We start from the raw sequence: 16,756 nt of genomic DNA on the forward strand, positions 1-16,756 counted from the left end.
GTCACACTAGATCTGGTCAACTTTTTTGATAACTCAACAGTTAGCTTCGAGTTAGTAGAAACTTTGGTAGCTGTAAAGTTACTCGGAAATACCTTAACAAACAAGGGTGCAAAAGAGAGCAAAAACGAAAACTTGCTAATTTGCAGCATAGTCTTACTATATAGCTCAGGCTTTATTATTTGCCGGACAGATAGCCCAGTCTTTTGATAATATAACTTAAAATGTGAATTCTTTTTTAGATGTTCTAAAGGATTGTATAGTATTAACGCATTCGTACGAATTAAAAACTGTCGCTGCGAAAGTAAAATAGCCCGTTTAATGACATTTATTTGTGGATAGTCTAGTCTCGCATTGGTTTACGTTTCGTTTCAAACGAATAGGAGTTACTGGTGCATCCATGCATGTTAAAAGAATGCTGTAGGCTCAGAATTGTCCTACGTATATGTGTGTAAGTGTGAGATAAAGCTATGTCTACTCCCACAGGGGAATTCATTTTAGAGGCCTGTGAACGCCAAATCAAAACAAAAGTCGTTACACTCTTAGAAATAGTTACAGTTTTGTTATAGAGATTGAATAGTATGTCGTTGGACGGTTGTTTACAGTTTGTTTGTAAAACCTAAAACAGGGATAACCATATACAGTGCAGCATTGGTTTGTTGTAGGTGTTGATTTTTACTATTTGTTGTTAAACTGCATAGTAGTGTGGGCGGAGATGAGACACCTTTAGCACATAATATCCAGATATCCTGATCGTGTTTAAACAATTACCAACGGTCTATGAGAGTCGTGAGGATACGATTTTTATATTTATTTGAACGTTCTCTATTTAGTACCAAATGGAACGAGAAAGTAGATTGAAAGGTGTCCCATCTTACCCCGCTATACCATACATATACAACGTACACCATTGACAAGTATATTGTAACTAACCTATTTCTCTGTTTAGTTAAACGGGACAAACGACTTCGTTAAAAGAGTTGAAATTAGGAAAGTTTTAAAGAATAAAAAGAACTCAAGCGAAACAGGTGAGATAAATACGTATTTATCACTCAAGTAATATTATTACAATTAGTCGTTAATTAAGTATTTAATTATACTGAGTAATTGGCCTGTAACACAAATTATGTGGTGTTAAATATGACCAGTACTATATGAAACGGATTACGCTCGTATTAAAGCCAGTATCTAGCTATACTTCGATTGAACGTTTTAACTCGTTACGTAATGTTTTAGCAGCCAAGACATCCTTTTCGTGCTTGTATTTCGCAAAGGGCATTTTTAAGCTGTTAAGTGACAAACGATTTATTTTCTAAACGGATGTGAAATCGTTTTAAACATGTTAAATCATATTTTAAAGCTATTATTTTAAATTAAATTCACAGATGCCTATCTGTTTTTCAAGTATTTGTATTGAAAATCGTTTTAATACTTTTTTGGTTTCACACCGGAGGTAGAAATTCCTTGAGCACAGACTAGAAAGTGCTTGGGCACAGCACCAAATGTTAGGAAATGGTTATCCTGTTGCAGGAAGGCATTACGTTTCATTGGCATTCGCAAGTATAAATGTGAACACGATTTGGCATCCAAAACATGAACTCACGTATGATGCATGACACACAACATATGGGAAACACAGTAATTTGTATATGTGCCAAGCACATACAACCAAAGCCGGTTATCGAGACTAGTTGCAACTATACCGCCAAATTACGTTGGTTAATTGCAGCAATAAAAAAGTACAAAGTTTATGGGCCGAGTAAATACATTGAGTCACTAGGGTGGGGGAGATGTGACACCTTTTACACATAATACCCTAGTATCCTGATCGTGTTTTATACAATTAACATCAGTCTATGTGAGTCGTGGGCATACGGTTTTATAATTTTTTGAATGTGTTTTATTTACTACCTAATGGGACGAGCAAATAGAATGAAAAGGTGTCCCATCTCCCCCCGCCTCACTATAATATGTTTTGAAGGCTTATCAATATTTAACCCAGGAGGTAATCTCCAGTGGTGTTACATACGGTAGAAAACATACGATCTTGTATTTATCTCTAATAGTTTATATAGTAGGGTGGGGGAGATGGGACGCCTTTTCATTCTGTTTTCTTGTCCCAGTTGGTTGTAAACAAAGAACAAAAATTGTATAACTGTATCAGCATCACTCTAACACAGCGTTATTAGTTGTTTAAAACACGATCGGGATATTTAGGTGTTGTGTGCGAAAAGTGTCCCTCTTACCTTACAGTACTATGCACAATATAGTACTGTGGTCTGTGGGGGATATTCTTATTTTATTTTATGCAAACTTTTTTTGTGAAATGCGCCCAATTCAAAGATTAACCATCCTTCTCGGTAAAGCATTTCCCTAAAAGCAAGTACCATGACTATTTTGGCTCCTAAAATTAAACACGGGTGTGCCCAAAACAGCAAACAGCGAAAGTCCAAACTTTATAAACTCTTAATTCTGGTAAACAAACTGAGAAGGCTGTCAACTCAAGTACAACGCGCAATAAACCAGCCACGCGTTCTCTATTAGCGGCGCTGTACAATTCTACGCCTATATCTTAACGTTATATGCGGCCAGGTACAGTGTAAACAGCAATGTTTGTACAAGGCGTAGCTTGGTGTGTGCATAGACTGCGTACTCCCAATTCCAGTTAATTGTTACGCCATAAAGCAGCTTTCCAGCAAGCGGCTTACAGGTCTTTAGCAAACTGAATAGGAATTTCTATTCTAAAAACGAAATGCAGTCGGTTTATATAACGGTATTCTTTATAAGTCTGAAATTTACTTTTGCGGTTTTCATTCAGTTTGAGTGAGTCAGTTTAAAAAAGGATGGGCTGAGTTTTACGGGCAAACTTTTAAAACCAACATAGCCTTTGTTACGTTGTTAGCTGTAGTAAGGTTATTTATAACTTACTATGATACGAGAGATAAAAATACGCAGTGAGTTCAACCCTATTGGGTTTCTAAACATTGGTTCAGAATATACGGTGTGCAAATTTACTCTATAAACTACGGTGCGTAGTTAAATAGGATTGTAGAATATACGCTACTGATTACCGCGCATTCAGGTCCAAAATATAACACGTTTTTTGTTATTAAAATTCCTTTTGATTTTCAGAATCTTCGTCTAAAATCAACAAAACCACTGGAAACTCGTTACCAGGCAACGGCTCTACCTCTCCGCTGATTCGTCGCTTTGAGGTGACGTCACAGTCACCCGTAAACAACAACAACAATAAAGAATCTTTAAAACCGTGGTTGTCGGAGCATAAAAAACCAGCCTACCGATCCGTGTCGTCTCTCAGCTTTAAGGCGCCAAATTCTAAGGCGCCTGAGGGTTCCCCTGTCTCCAGATTTCAGCGGGGCGAGTACTCCGCTTCACTGCGGGTCCGGCCGACTTACAAAGCTCCCGAAAACGCCAACAATCTCAATCGAGGCGATTCGGTAAAGTTATACCGGCCAAAAGACTTCTTAACCGCCACTCCTAAAAAACGAACTGTCTTGCATTCAAAAACTGTTCCCACTGAACCGATTGTTTTAGAAAAGGTTGTGACAAAAACTTTCCCAATATCACGAACTCGTGATTTTGAGCCTGAACCACGCGAAAATTCCTCTATCGCTCTCGAAAAATCTCCTTGCCCCGCCGAAAAGTCTCCTTCACCCCAACAAAAGTCCCCTATATCCGAGGAAAAGTCCCCCTTACCCCCTGATACCCCATCTTCCGACACTTCCCCAACAGCTGTTTCGGTTCCATTGAAGCGATCCGAAAGTAGTAAAGAGAATCGGACTTCGGAATCCGAACCTGCTCTTCCATTTATTCCCATCGTCCGTGGAAACAAACGGAGATCCCGTGGCATCCTTGGACGGGTCCTCACTTTTAAAATCGGCTCTGAAAAACTCGCAGCGCCATCCGTTACACAGCACCCTCCAGTAATCCAGACTGCCCCAGTTTTAACTACCGAGGCCACTGTACCGATAGTTGAGGAAGTCGACGCCCCTGAGCAAGACTCTATATCACACGTAGAGAAATCTGAAACACTAAAATCGTCAAAAACTTTTCAGATAGAAGCACCAGCTGCACAACCTGTAGTTGCATCTCAAACAGTCGAGGTAACTTGTGCATTTTCTTCACCAATTGAAGAAAAAGATTCAGAGTTTACAAACCAAACCGAGGAATCGACAAAAGAAATTCGTTCTTTGATTCAAGAACTGATAGATATAGTTGTAAACAGCTTCACAGACGACGTTTCAAAGTCAGACACACTTCAAGACGATACAGAACTTGAGTGTGAAAATACTAACGAATTACTCCTACCAGAATCCCCAGTTTTCGAACTAAAACGTAAAGAGAGCAATCTCAGTCAAGAGAATATCTACTCAAGCTGCGAATCCTGCGCTACTGGCATCACTGTAATTGAAGTAAAACCAGCGGAACAGAATCGTCTCATCGTTAAAGAAACTACCGAAGTGAAGGTATCAGTTCAACACATCGAAACTCCCCAATTCACGGAAGACATCAAAGAAGTTATTTTCGAGGAAAGTATAACCGTTGAACAAGAACCGCAAAATTCTCCGGTTTTCGTCGAAGACAAAGACGAAAAATTTGAAAACGTTGAAGAAACAGAAGAAGTACGAGCAAAAGAAGATTCTTTAACTCTTTTTGATTCTTCTGCAGAAATACACAACGAAAAGTTCAACGAAGTTGAAGAAAGAAAGAGGTTTGATAGTTTATCATCCGAGAGTTCGGAAGAGCAAATATTATCCTCTGACAGCGATTCTTTGTCATCCGAGGATTCGTTTGAAGGAGAATACGAACTTGAAATGGATTCTGGAGGTCGTTACGCCATCCGGACTCGTCTCGGAGCCAACACAGGGTCCGTGAAGTCCAGGATACAGGCTAGGGAGTCTCCGGACTTCGCAAAGAGCGCTGAGAGTACTAAAAAAGTCCGGACTACAGTGGAGAGCCGTGTCTTCCGCAATGCTCCGGACTTGAAGAGCAGGATGAACAAATTCGCATCTAATGGTGCGAGCAATGAAAAAAGTCCTCAGAAAGAGGTGAAGAGAAACAGATCCCCTCGCATCCGGAACACCTCTAATGGGGAGCAGAAAGAGAACAGGAAGATAAAGGAGGAGACTCCTAAAGTTGCTGAACCTGAAAAAACTCCAAAACCTGCTGAGAGAAAATTGAGGAAAACGGAAGACAAGATTATCTTAAACGGCTCTTCAAAAAGTAAAACTCCTGTAGAGAGTACCGTTTTCAGAGTAAAAGACGCCAAGTCCGATAAAAATGATGAAAAATCATTAACAACGTTTAGTGTCGAATTCACTGCGGAAAAGTCGTCGGGTTCCGCTTCACCTGCTGAATCACTGGACCGTATTGAAACTGCATCCAACGTTGCCATCGACGAAATGAAATCGTTGTCAAAATCTCAAAATGTTGAAGAAACGGATGATTCGAAACCTGATTCGACGATTCAGAAGGATAACGCCCACGAATCTGACATCACAAAACACAGTGTTGCCAATAATGGCGCTTGTGAGGTCACAGATACCGATAAAACAATTGAGAAATCAGAATCTTCGACAACAGAAAAAGACGGACATCTAGCGGCCGAAGAAAAATTGATTTCCGATCAGAAAGATGTCGCGCTTGACGCGGAAAAGATAACTGATGATATTTTATCAATCGCAAGCACCACATCCAATAAAACAAACGAAAGCGAAGATAGCCCAACGATCCGTGACGAGGATAGCCCAACGATCCGTGACGAGGATAGCCCAACGATCCGTGACAAGGAAACAGAAGCAACTGTGACGTCACAGACGCAGGAAACTGCTCTTGCGAAGGTAAGCAAACGATATTATTCGATTTTTAAAAAATCCGTTTTTCCTTTTTTTTCTTTTTCCGGGGTGGTCTCTCTAATCCAGTTTCTAGAACGTATACCCGATTTGGCCCTTAAACGCAATGCATCTTTTATTTTTCTCTCTGTGTGTCCCATTTCGTCATATCGTGTTACAAATCTCTCAGCGCACCCGAACTTTACTGCACAATCCGATATTTTAAACTGATAAGTTACTTGACCACACAGGACGAAGAAAAAGTCGAGTCCGAATCCTCGGACGATAAAGAGGCAATCGACGTTGATGACGTCACGGTCAATGACGTCACTACTCCCGAGTCTCATGACGTCACTGCTACTGATTCTGCTGACGTCACGACGAGTGAGACTAACTCCGTGTCCACCAAAACTGATGACGTCATGGAAAACGGTACTGATGACGTCATTGCACAGGCCAAAGTGAATGACGTACATGAGCAAACTTCCGAAGATTTATCTACACCAATCGAAACTAAAGGTAAAGTTCAGATATAGCTATTTATTTAAATTTTTGTTCAAACAAAGTACCACCTTATGGCCAATATGGAACATATAGACTGCATGGTACGCAACCACACCCGTTTATACCCATTCAAATCGCCATGTTACGGTTTGTCTGGAGTTAGTATTAATGGCGGTGCGTCTTTTAGAAATACGTTGGCACTTGTCAGTTTATCACCGAAGCGTAACAGGGCGAATTGATTGGTTTAAAACGAGGATGCTGCGTATAATTCGGATCTATATAAAGTTTAATTTCAGCTGAAGATCAAAGGATTATGACGTAATAAGTTGTATATGACGTAGGGGTTAATCTGGGTTGTAAATATTGATTGTCGAGATTGCCGTATGTTAATACTATATGTCTCCTTCCAGATTTTCGCTAATTTTTAAACGTATATAATGTTGCATACACAGTAATTGCAAAATTGTAAACTCAAAAAATGCATTTTAGAATTGGAATCGTATATAGTAGATTGGGGTAAGATGGTATATGTTTTTATCCACTTTTAACATCCCAAACTAAGAATATTTACAGAATTATATAACCGTATCCTCGAGACTCTAAAAAAGCTTTGTTAATCGTTAAAAAAATGAGAAAATATGGGATATTATGTGCTAACGGTTCCCATCTTAACTCACAGTACCATATATGGTAGAATAGGGGAAGATGGGACACATTTTCATTCTATTTTCTCGTCCCATTTGGTAATAAACAAAGAACATTTAAAGAATTATAAAACTGTATCCTCACGACTTCCATAGATCGTTGTTAATTGTTTAAAACACGACCAATATATTTGGATATTATCTGCTAAGGGTGCCCCATCTTACCCCACAGTGCTATATATGTGTTTCTAAACGAGTTTAAGTTTACTGTGCTAATAGCATGGGTAGCAGAAAAGTGTACAGTCAATTTTTATATTGTATAACTCCGCCGTAAACAACATAAGGTAAAAGGTGCGTAACAAATAAAGTTCTACAGTTGGTAGGCGACCCACACAAATAAGTTACCACAATAATAATGAAACTATTCTTGGAATGGTACACAGACAATCCTATGTTATTGGGTTACCGCTTTTATTTGTCGCTAATTAAAAGGTGTTAGGTTGTTAGTGGTTTAATCATGGACACTGTACGGCTAGCCTGTGGTTTCCATGCCAGACATATAGTGTGATAGCGGCGTGTTAAAATAGGTTGGAAATTTTGTTTGTGACTGAAGTATCGCATTGGGAAATGAAGTGTAACAATGCTGTTTGTTTTGTCACAGTCGTGAGCAAAGCCTTGGAACTTAGCGACGAATCAAATCACGATTCGAAAGACAAAGAGTCCACTAAGGAGAAGGGGGCTGAGTTGAGAAGCAGAATTCGACGCTACAGACGCACCGAAGGCGACAAGAAGCCCGACTGTGACGTCACAGAGGTCTCGACTGGGCCACCAGAAATTGAAAGTGACCGGAAGTCCGAGCCGCGACGCCGTCGACGTATTCGCTCGCAAAAGACGCCGCCCAGCAGCGCTGCCTCGAGCCCAGAGGCGGAAGAGGCTCCCGGCCCGAAAATCGAGTCTGAAGTCCCGCAGGAGAAAGAAAAAACAGCCGAGGTTGAGGCGGTACCCCCCGTGAAAGAAAAGCGCGACGAGGTGGCTACGAGCGATGCTGTAACCGGAGACGAGAGGCCAAACAAATCGGATATAAAAGTGAAGCGAGTGCGTTCCATGCCAGGACATTCAGTACAAGAGATCACAGTCACCGAGGTCGATTTAAACGAGCATCCACAAGCTTCACTTCAAGGTATCGTATTATGTGTTGTGTATTACCTTATACGTAGGACTCGCTCAGGGGCAGATATGTAAGGTACAACAAAGATTCTGGGCTTGGTACGGTTTAACATAGACGTGTGTTGCTGTATACATGCATATGTGTATAGCAGGGGCGGGGAGATGGGACACTTTTAGCACATAATATCCAAATATCCTGATCGAGTTTTAAACAATTATAAACGGTCTATGGTAGTCGTGAGGATACGGTTTTATATTTCTTTGAATGTTCTTTGTTTACTACTAAATGAGACGAGAAAATAGAGTTAATGGTGTCCCATCTTTCCCCACCCTACTGTATATTTATTAGATGTAGGCGTAAAACGATTTGACTTATACTTTTATTGTTTTGTTTAGATATTAAGGGAATTATGACTCATGAACTAAATAGGTTATACTATTAATTATACCTTTAATTTATCACTATGATTAGGGTAACAAAGATTAAGAAGTTTAAACACGATTCGGTTAAAAACATATTTACAATTAATTAATCGAAATGAAAGCGTGGTTGCTACACCTAGCAGACAAACAAACAAGCTAATTATGTTTGAATATATTCCAGTTAAACTTCTAATGGGAAGAGATGTGAATAAAGGATTTTTTTTACAGAGACAAAAACTGCAACTGCAGACAAAATTCCTACCCCAGAAGATAAACCATCAGAAAAAAGCAACGAGACACAAGAGGAAAATGTAAGTGATAAAAATTTAAGTTTTTGTTTTTAGTGTAGTAATATAAACGTTTATTGTTAACAAGATTTTGTATCTAAGGCTGTTAAAATATTATGAAAACAAAAATGCGAAAAAAATGTTCCACGCGAAAAAAACAGGTTTTCTTTTATTTGGTAGCTATTACCGTTATATGCAAACGCCACTTAATGTTTAAGGAAAATGCAAAAACGCTTTGATTGTCGGTCTTTTTACACTTTGTTTTTGATATTCATAACCTACTTATTTCCCCTTTTTAAATACAATCCACTCCCACGACAAAACATCTACATTACAATGACTTTCCACCTTTTTTTAAATGCAATCCAATCCCACGACATCTACATTCGGTATCGCCTGAAATAGCGTGAGAAAATTTCCTCTGCCTGCGTCAAAAGTTCATTTTCAATACAATCGTTGCAGAAGCCAAAACCACGCGGCAAAGAAAATTGCGCATTACAGCTTTTTCACACGACCCCACGCCACGCCACAGGGTCGTATAGGATATAGAATTACCACATTATACAAACCGTACATTGTTTATTGACAGTTCAGACACCGCTTGAAAAGCACCGATTTTATAGATTCGATTACCGAGTATTTGTTTCACCCCACCCCCACAAAAATAGACGTCTATTATTTAAGCAACCGCTTGATCCCAGCATATTAAAAGCCATCAAGGTTTGTTTACTACATAGATTAAAGAAATAAAAAGCGCAGTGGTTAGCGCGCCTGCATCTAGCACAGAAAAATGGGTTCGATGCTCGATGCTGCTATCGTTGTTAGTGTGTGTGTGTTCTTGGGTAAGACATTTAACGGCAATTGCTCCAACCCAGTAGTCTCTTATGGGTTGTGCAAATTATCAGCCATACATTATAAAAAAACAGAAAAATACCTAAAACAAAATCACCCACAAAGTAACATACTTGGTAACTCGTAAGCTGGAACGAGGTATAAGAAACAGAACACCCTAGTTATAACGACTGTTGTTGCCCCGCCGCGCTACGATAAATAAGTTTCATTCTTTCATGTTGTTTTCTAAAGGTGTTAGACTTAGAGAACTGCAAGTATATTGCTGCTTACGGTTTACATTTGACAACAATATGCATTTTCTGTATGACTTAATTTAAAATAAATAAACAATCTGCCAATTTCCCACGCGATAGATATACCATTATATACATATACACACAAGCAAACGATTTTTCCAAGCCAACCAAAATCATCAAATAATCCAATCACACAGCATGGTATAACTATGGACTGTACATGCGATTATACCGCACGCTGTGTATATTGGTTAAGCAAGTAACCAGCATGAGCGGGAACTGGTATTCGCTCACTCGGATTTACGAATTAGATTAATCAGTTTCCGTTTAGTATAACTATAAACCAACGAGTTTCGGTACTATGACCGCCTTTATGCGTTTGCTTGTACAATAGCAGTGGTACAATTAGTTAAGCTCTGTCCAAACAGTTCTTGGTAAACGTGCAGCAAATGGAAAGTTTGTCACGCGCATGCGCAATGCGATGTATACGTCACTATAGCGAAATAGGATGCCTACGTCAGTCGTGCCTGTTTTCCAAATGGAAAGTCGCCAATTAAGAGAACGCGTAAGAGGTCCAGTCTAATCTACTTAGAAAAAACTTTACAAATGTATGATAGCCCATATAGTTGTCTTTGTGTCGGTTAGTCTGTAGCAACCAGTATGAATAGTAATGTGTTATACTTTCGTGGCTGCAATTGCAATGTATATTCGCAGTTCTCTAACTCGTTAAAGAATATGTAATAGTCTTTTGAAACTATGGATTTTCGTTTAATTATGTCCAAAACTGCTTGCTACCTGGAAAATCTTACTGTTCCGTTTGAAAAAAAATAGAAAAGTTAGCTTTTATCATTCGAGTACCGTAGGGCCTCAACTTTATAAAATAAAAACTAAATTATTGCTTCAGAAATAGCGTTGTCCTTTCTCGTTCTTGTTACTGTTATCGATTATCTATAAACAAAATGTTCAATTAACACTGGCTGTCAGTCAACGCCGCTAATCAACGCGAGATGCACCTTTGTGACGTAACAATTAATTTATCAGCACTCGCGGCAAGTCTGGTGCTGGCGAAAATCGATGTTCACGAAAAAGTTGTTTAAATCTTGTTTTCCGCACGCAGAGGTGTTGTCATTAGTAGCTACCATGCCTGTTTTACAAAATGCTGAAAGCGAGAGATTGCCATTACGTTTGCTAGTACAGTATTATGACAGCTTGTCGTTAGAAAAGGCGAAGAAAATTCATGGCACTGGTACACCAGAGGTAAGTTTTACGGATGTACAGTTAAAAAGATGCACATCTCGTAAAAAATGAACTCGTAACAGAATAAAATTAACTTTTATTATAAGACCACCGCTTTTAATAAAATTATAAATTAAAATGCACTCCCCACGACCTACACATTTGGTAATGCATTATTAAGATGTACAATTTTCATCATGCGAAATTAACTGTTCAAGTGGTCATAGTAGGGTGGTGGAGGCGGGACACATTTTCATCCTATTTTCTCGTCTCATTTGGTAGTAAACAAAAAATATTTAAAGAATTTTAAAATCCTATACTCATAACTTCTTTAGAACGTTGTAAATTGTTTAAAACACGATCAGAATATTTGGATATTATGTGCTTAATGTGTTTCGTCTTTCCCCACCATACTATACACATTACAGTGTTTTGAAATCAGAATACCATTCCCTACTTAGTAAGGTTTTACGTCACCAAGCTCATCTGTTACGTAACACGTCTTGTTGTGACGTATATAGGTGAAGACATATGTGTCAGTTGACCTAGTTACCAGCGAAATACAGCAGCACAACAAAATCGCCGATACAAAACTCCAATAGACACTTATTCCACCGCAGACTCTTAACTATGCAATTTGCTTTAGTTGTAAACAGTAAACGGTGTGTTTCGGACCAATTTAATGTCGTTATAGTTCGGTTTGAGAATTTTATGGGAAAATGTCTGCAGACTTAGCTGACTGACAGGTTTATTAAATTTTGTAAACATGAACAATGTATATTAGTGTCATGACCATTTTTTAGACCGTTTTGCAGAAAAGTTGACGTATTTCGCATTGTGTACTGTAAAAAGGTTGACAAACACGGTGGTAAAATTGTTTTAATTATCCTTTTAAATACAAAAGGACAGATTCCCATCAGTAAAAGTTTATTTTAGAGACGTGGCTGCATTTTTCTAATCTGTTGACCATAATTTAAACTATAGCAAGTCATATATGTGAATAAGGCGTTTCTGGACTATGGTGTACATACGTACGTATATACCTACGTAGATATTTCAAACAAATAAACCGCCTTAAGTGAGCCATAAAATTTACGATTCGAGTTTTATTATCCGCCCAGGAAAGCATTACTTCTGTTTAGACAATTTATCTTTTCCCGCCGCAGTTTTAACTTTCTCTTTTCTTCCTATTTATTTCTTTATAGTCTTTCTTTTTTATCTTCAATTCGTCTTTGGTATGAAGGTCTAATTTCAACAAATTGTTAAAATGTTCAACCGACGGTCCAGCTTGGACGATAGCTCGCTAGAGAGCGCCCTTGAACGTCGCCGCCCCAGACTCTCGATTGCTCCAAAACATGACGTCATTCCCGAGCATGACGTCAAGCATAATGACGTTATCAGGTCAAGATCTAGTTTACTGGTACGTCTAAAATCTGACGACAGTCCGGTGCCAAGTATAACTGATGGCGCTGGCGAATTTTCTTTTAAACCTTCGCCTAGTTATGTGCCACAAACCGGCGCCACGGAAGCAAAGTGTGGCGTCTTGAAATCTAAGAGTTTATACGCCACGCCACGATCAGGCGCCATACAAAGATGCTCCAGTGTCGACTCTCTTCTTTCTCTTGGTCTCCGAATCCTGGAGGACTCTCTTAAAAATCCTGCATCTGGAGAATGCTCTCCATCTTCTAACACTGATTCAATTAAAGAAGTAGACGAGACACCATTCGATAGGGACAGCGATCATGACGTCATAGACTTTGACGTAAGCGGTAACTGTGACGTCATTACTTCGGACGAAGAAATTTGTGAAGAATCTCAAATCAAAAATTATATTTCGGAAGAAGAAAAATCTTCCAAAAACTTTTCATCTAAAAGCGCCACTCCGCCTATTATGACGTCACAGTCCTCAACATGTACGTCACTGGATGACGTCGGCGCCACACAATGCGTTTGCGCGGAGACGCTACGTCAGGTTGCCCTTAGCAACCAAGAGCTCAGAGAAGAGACTCGCCAGTTACGTGATGACGTTCGGTTTCTTGAAGAGGTCATGAGAAAGGTCATCAAACACGTGGGGTATGGAAAACCCCCGATCCCAGACGAGGTTTCTATTCTATTTTTTCTTTTCATCCTTTCTTCCATCCTTCAACTATTCTTCTCGAACTATTTTTACAAAATCTCGTTCGTTAGTTGGCGCTCACAAGTCATTTGGTCACATCGGGTTGCGGGCTTCATAATATGACGTTATTTATTCGGACTTATTATATCATACCATCCAAAAAGCCAGTAATTCACCCTTTAAAGTAACATGTAAATTACAGGGCCTGAGGTAAAGGCATAATTACTAAAACCATTGCGAAATTGCACAACTTCCGTATTTCCTAATCTTGTTTGGACCGCCTCGCCCCAAGCTACCATATATTGAACAAACCGCTCTTTTTCTTTTAGAAATCCGACGCACCCGAAGCCACCATGCGGTACACGCTTGACAATCTTAGCTCAGTGACCGAAGAGGCAATCTTAGAGAAATTGGTGAGTGTGTTGTGGTTGTGTGACGTTATACTTTTAAGTGACGTCTTAGTTTTAAGTGACGTCTTAGTTTTAAGTGACATAATGACTTTATTTGACGTAAAAAGATTCAAATTATGTAAAGTCAGAACATTTTGCCACGTCATTACTTTCTGTCACGTCATATTATTTTGTGATGTCATAACTTAAAGTGACGTCATACCTTTTTGTTATGTTTTGACTATTTGTGACGTCATAATTTGTTTGACGTCATACCGAATTTTCTTTTACAGTTGTACGAGGCTGAAGAGTTTGACGACAGAAGGAAAATAAGGCGAGCTATTCGTGATTTGAGGAAGAAGAAAGCAGGTAAGTTTGTTGGAACAAGATAGAACATGTTTTTTTTTCTTCTATCGTCCCATTTGGGAGTAAACAAGAAAATTTACAGAAGTTATAACCCAAAGCGCACTGTTAATGAGTAAAAACACGAAGTTTTGGAGGTATTGTCCTAATGGTATTAATCTTACCACTTGAATATTTTTCTTTTTGTTTAAAAATAATTTGTGAATCTAAACAAATTATTGCGTATTGCAATTCTAAAGCATAATACATGAATTTTTAAATAATCTCTGTAAATTGTCGGATATTTATTCCAATATATATTGCAGAAACTGGCGGAGTTACAAAAGAAAATACAACCAAGAGTTGGTCGGCAACTAAAACTACGTCAACCACCACCACACGAGCGCTACCTAACGGATCTCTAAAAACAGAGTAAGTATAGCTTAAGCTACCCTTGTAACAATATTACATTTTTTGAATACTGCACCAGCGAATATCAAATTGTTTTTTTTTTAACGAAGAGAATGGTACCAACAGCAAGACAACAGTCGTTAAAACAGGGTCGGATCAAAGTAGAAAAAAAGCGATTTTGTGACAGTATTAATGAAGTATATAAGAACCTTAAACAGAATTATTAGGAATCAAATGTATGGCTGCCACTTCATTTTTTATTCTAATTCAATTCATAGGTCAAAAGAAACGACGTCCATCAGCGGATATCAACGAAAAACTGCGTCACCTCTGGGTAGCAAAAAAGATGTATCATCAAAATCTTTAGCAGGTTAGTTGCAATATTTTAAATAAGGTATAGGTTGGGGTAAGATGGTTTATGTTTTTTTTTCTCTTCTAGCGAACAATCTGGTAATGAACAAAAAATATTTACATAAATATAACCGTATCCTCACGACTTGCGTTGATAGTTTAAAAAAATGATTTGGAAATGTAGAGTATTATGCGCTAACAGTATCTATCTTACCCTGAAGTACTGTACATCTATATTTCTTTTTTTTTATTTCGTTTGAACTAGCGGAGGCAACGTGAAGGTCACTGCCTACTGAGCCGGGTATTAATTTGTTTGTTACGTTGCGTCACGTGACAGGAAACGTCACAATCCCTTTCATCTTTTCAGAGACAGCGTGCACGAACCAGTGTTGCCAGATAAAAATTGTCAGATAAAAATATTTTTTGTAAGAAATTATTACCGCTAATTACCTGTAACTCCAGTTTGGACAAAAAGACGACTTTTAAAATGAGAATTTTTGCAGAAATTCTATAGCGATTTTTCTAAACATCGACTAAATCTGGACTAAGGAAAAATAAAATCACTTTTTATTGGTAAAATAAATAGACCACAGTTTATTCATTCTCGCAACACTGACATGCACAAGTTATAACTGCTGGCTTCTGTCCGTACCGCAATCAGCGCGACCGAAATAAGTTTAAGTGGGCCCTCTCCCAAGCGGCCATATCACTGGTATCGCTCGCTAAACACTGCTGTTAGCAGTGGTGACCCAACATTTTTTAAAATAATAAAAAATAAATTTTTAAACATGAAAAAAACAATAGTTTAATTATTTAGTAACTTTTATTTTTTTACGATTTTTGTTTGGCAACACTGCTGCATATAAGCTTGCAGTCTGTCTTTTTAACCAGCGATAGACGGGAATCGGTTTCATAACTTGATTTATCTCTTTAGACAAATACTCGCTCGGGTCAAGCTATTCATCCACACGTAAAGACATGTCTTCAACTTCGACGAAAAAGGTAATTTATTTGTTTCTTAATTTTGCGTGTAGTTTTAATTTTTCCTCTTCGCATTTTTACAATAGATATTTTATTTTTACCTGTAATACGTTTAACAAATATATCGCGAAATTAAATATCAGATAAAAGGTAATCCGTTTTCTTGGTGAACGAATTTGAACGGTTTTAACCGTAAGCTTATTTTAATGAGTGTCATTTTGTCGCTATATCCCATCTTTTCGTTTCAACTATTCTTTAATGTTCGCTACCGTAATCGAAGAGACAAATAAATGTAATTATTAATAAAATAAAAAGCTAAATTACTTGTACTCCGTGTTTTCCAAATATTGATTATTTTCCAGGTCGGTAGCATTTTTGACCGAGAGGACGCCGCTGCTTCTAAGCGCCCCCAAACGGACAAACGCCGCGAAGTGATGCGGAATCGATCAATGCCTGCTCCGTCTGCAAAAGACGCGCGAAAGATGTTCACAGCAATGGACAATTCATCCAATAAGTAAGTCCTGAAAAGACTGTGTATTGCCTCTAGTGGGATTTGAAATCACGACCCCTGGTTTACGAGACCAGTGCTCTACCACTGAGCTATAGAGGCCAACGAAATTCGTCATTCGTTTGTTTTATTTTAATCTTTAAAAAAGCCCTTTAAAAGCCAAATCGAATCAGTTTTCATTCAAACTAGACATATTTTAACGATTGGTAGCATTAATCGTGTATAACTCAATACGTATCTATCTATTACGCAAATCTACAATACTTGGTAACGGATAAGTTCGGTCTTTTATTTTATGTATTACCAAACTCGCTTTTAAACATCTGTGTTCATTTTTTAAACTATAATATCTGTTATATAGTAGGTTGGGGCAGGATGTTCCTTGCTTTTATTTTCTTTTATTATCTCACTGGATAGTAAACAAAAAATGCCAACAAAAGTGATACCCGTACCATCACGA

At 38.4% G+C, this 16,756-nt stretch overlaps 1 protein-coding gene and 1 non-coding gene across 6 annotated transcripts in view; one reads left to right on the forward strand and one right to left on the reverse strand.

The window, feature by feature from the left end:
* The window catches only part of LOC149728670 (uncharacterized), a 31,957-nt gene that overhangs the window by 11,405 nt on the left and 3,796 nt on the right, over positions 1 to 16,756 (forward strand). For 4 of the 5 annotated variants that reach the window (XM_089888402.1, XM_089888401.1, XM_089888400.1 and 1 more), the window contains exons 3-13: positions 947 to 1,025; positions 3,130 to 5,858; positions 6,101 to 6,368; positions 7,659 to 8,177; positions 8,816 to 8,898; positions 13,644 to 13,727; positions 13,997 to 14,072; positions 14,372 to 14,477; positions 14,735 to 14,826; positions 15,742 to 15,809; positions 16,151 to 16,302. In XM_089888402.1, the coding sequence (XP_089744528.1) occupies positions 947 to 1,025; positions 3,130 to 5,858; positions 6,101 to 6,368; positions 7,659 to 8,177; positions 8,816 to 8,898; positions 13,644 to 13,727; positions 13,997 to 14,072; positions 14,372 to 14,477; positions 14,735 to 14,826; positions 15,742 to 15,809; positions 16,151 to 16,302 (4,256 nt within the window). Of the gene's footprint in view, positions 1 to 427; positions 449 to 946; positions 1,026 to 3,129; positions 5,859 to 6,100; positions 6,369 to 7,658; positions 8,178 to 8,815; positions 8,899 to 13,643; positions 13,728 to 13,996; positions 14,073 to 14,371; positions 14,478 to 14,734; positions 14,827 to 15,741; positions 15,810 to 16,150; positions 16,303 to 16,756 lie in introns of those variants that run through there. The other variant, XM_089888403.1, reaches the window with a different exon arrangement.
* On the reverse strand, positions 16,327 to 16,398 carry Trnat-cgu (transfer RNA threonine (anticodon CGU)). The gene has a single exon. It is a non-coding gene; the product is annotated as a tRNA-Thr (tRNA).

The sequence above is a fragment of the Ciona robusta genome, chromosome 11 (genome assembly GCF_009617815.1).
Source record: "Ciona robusta chromosome 11, ASM961781v2".
Classification (NCBI taxonomy): Eukaryota; Metazoa; Chordata; class Ascidiacea; order Phlebobranchia; family Cionidae; genus Ciona; species Ciona robusta.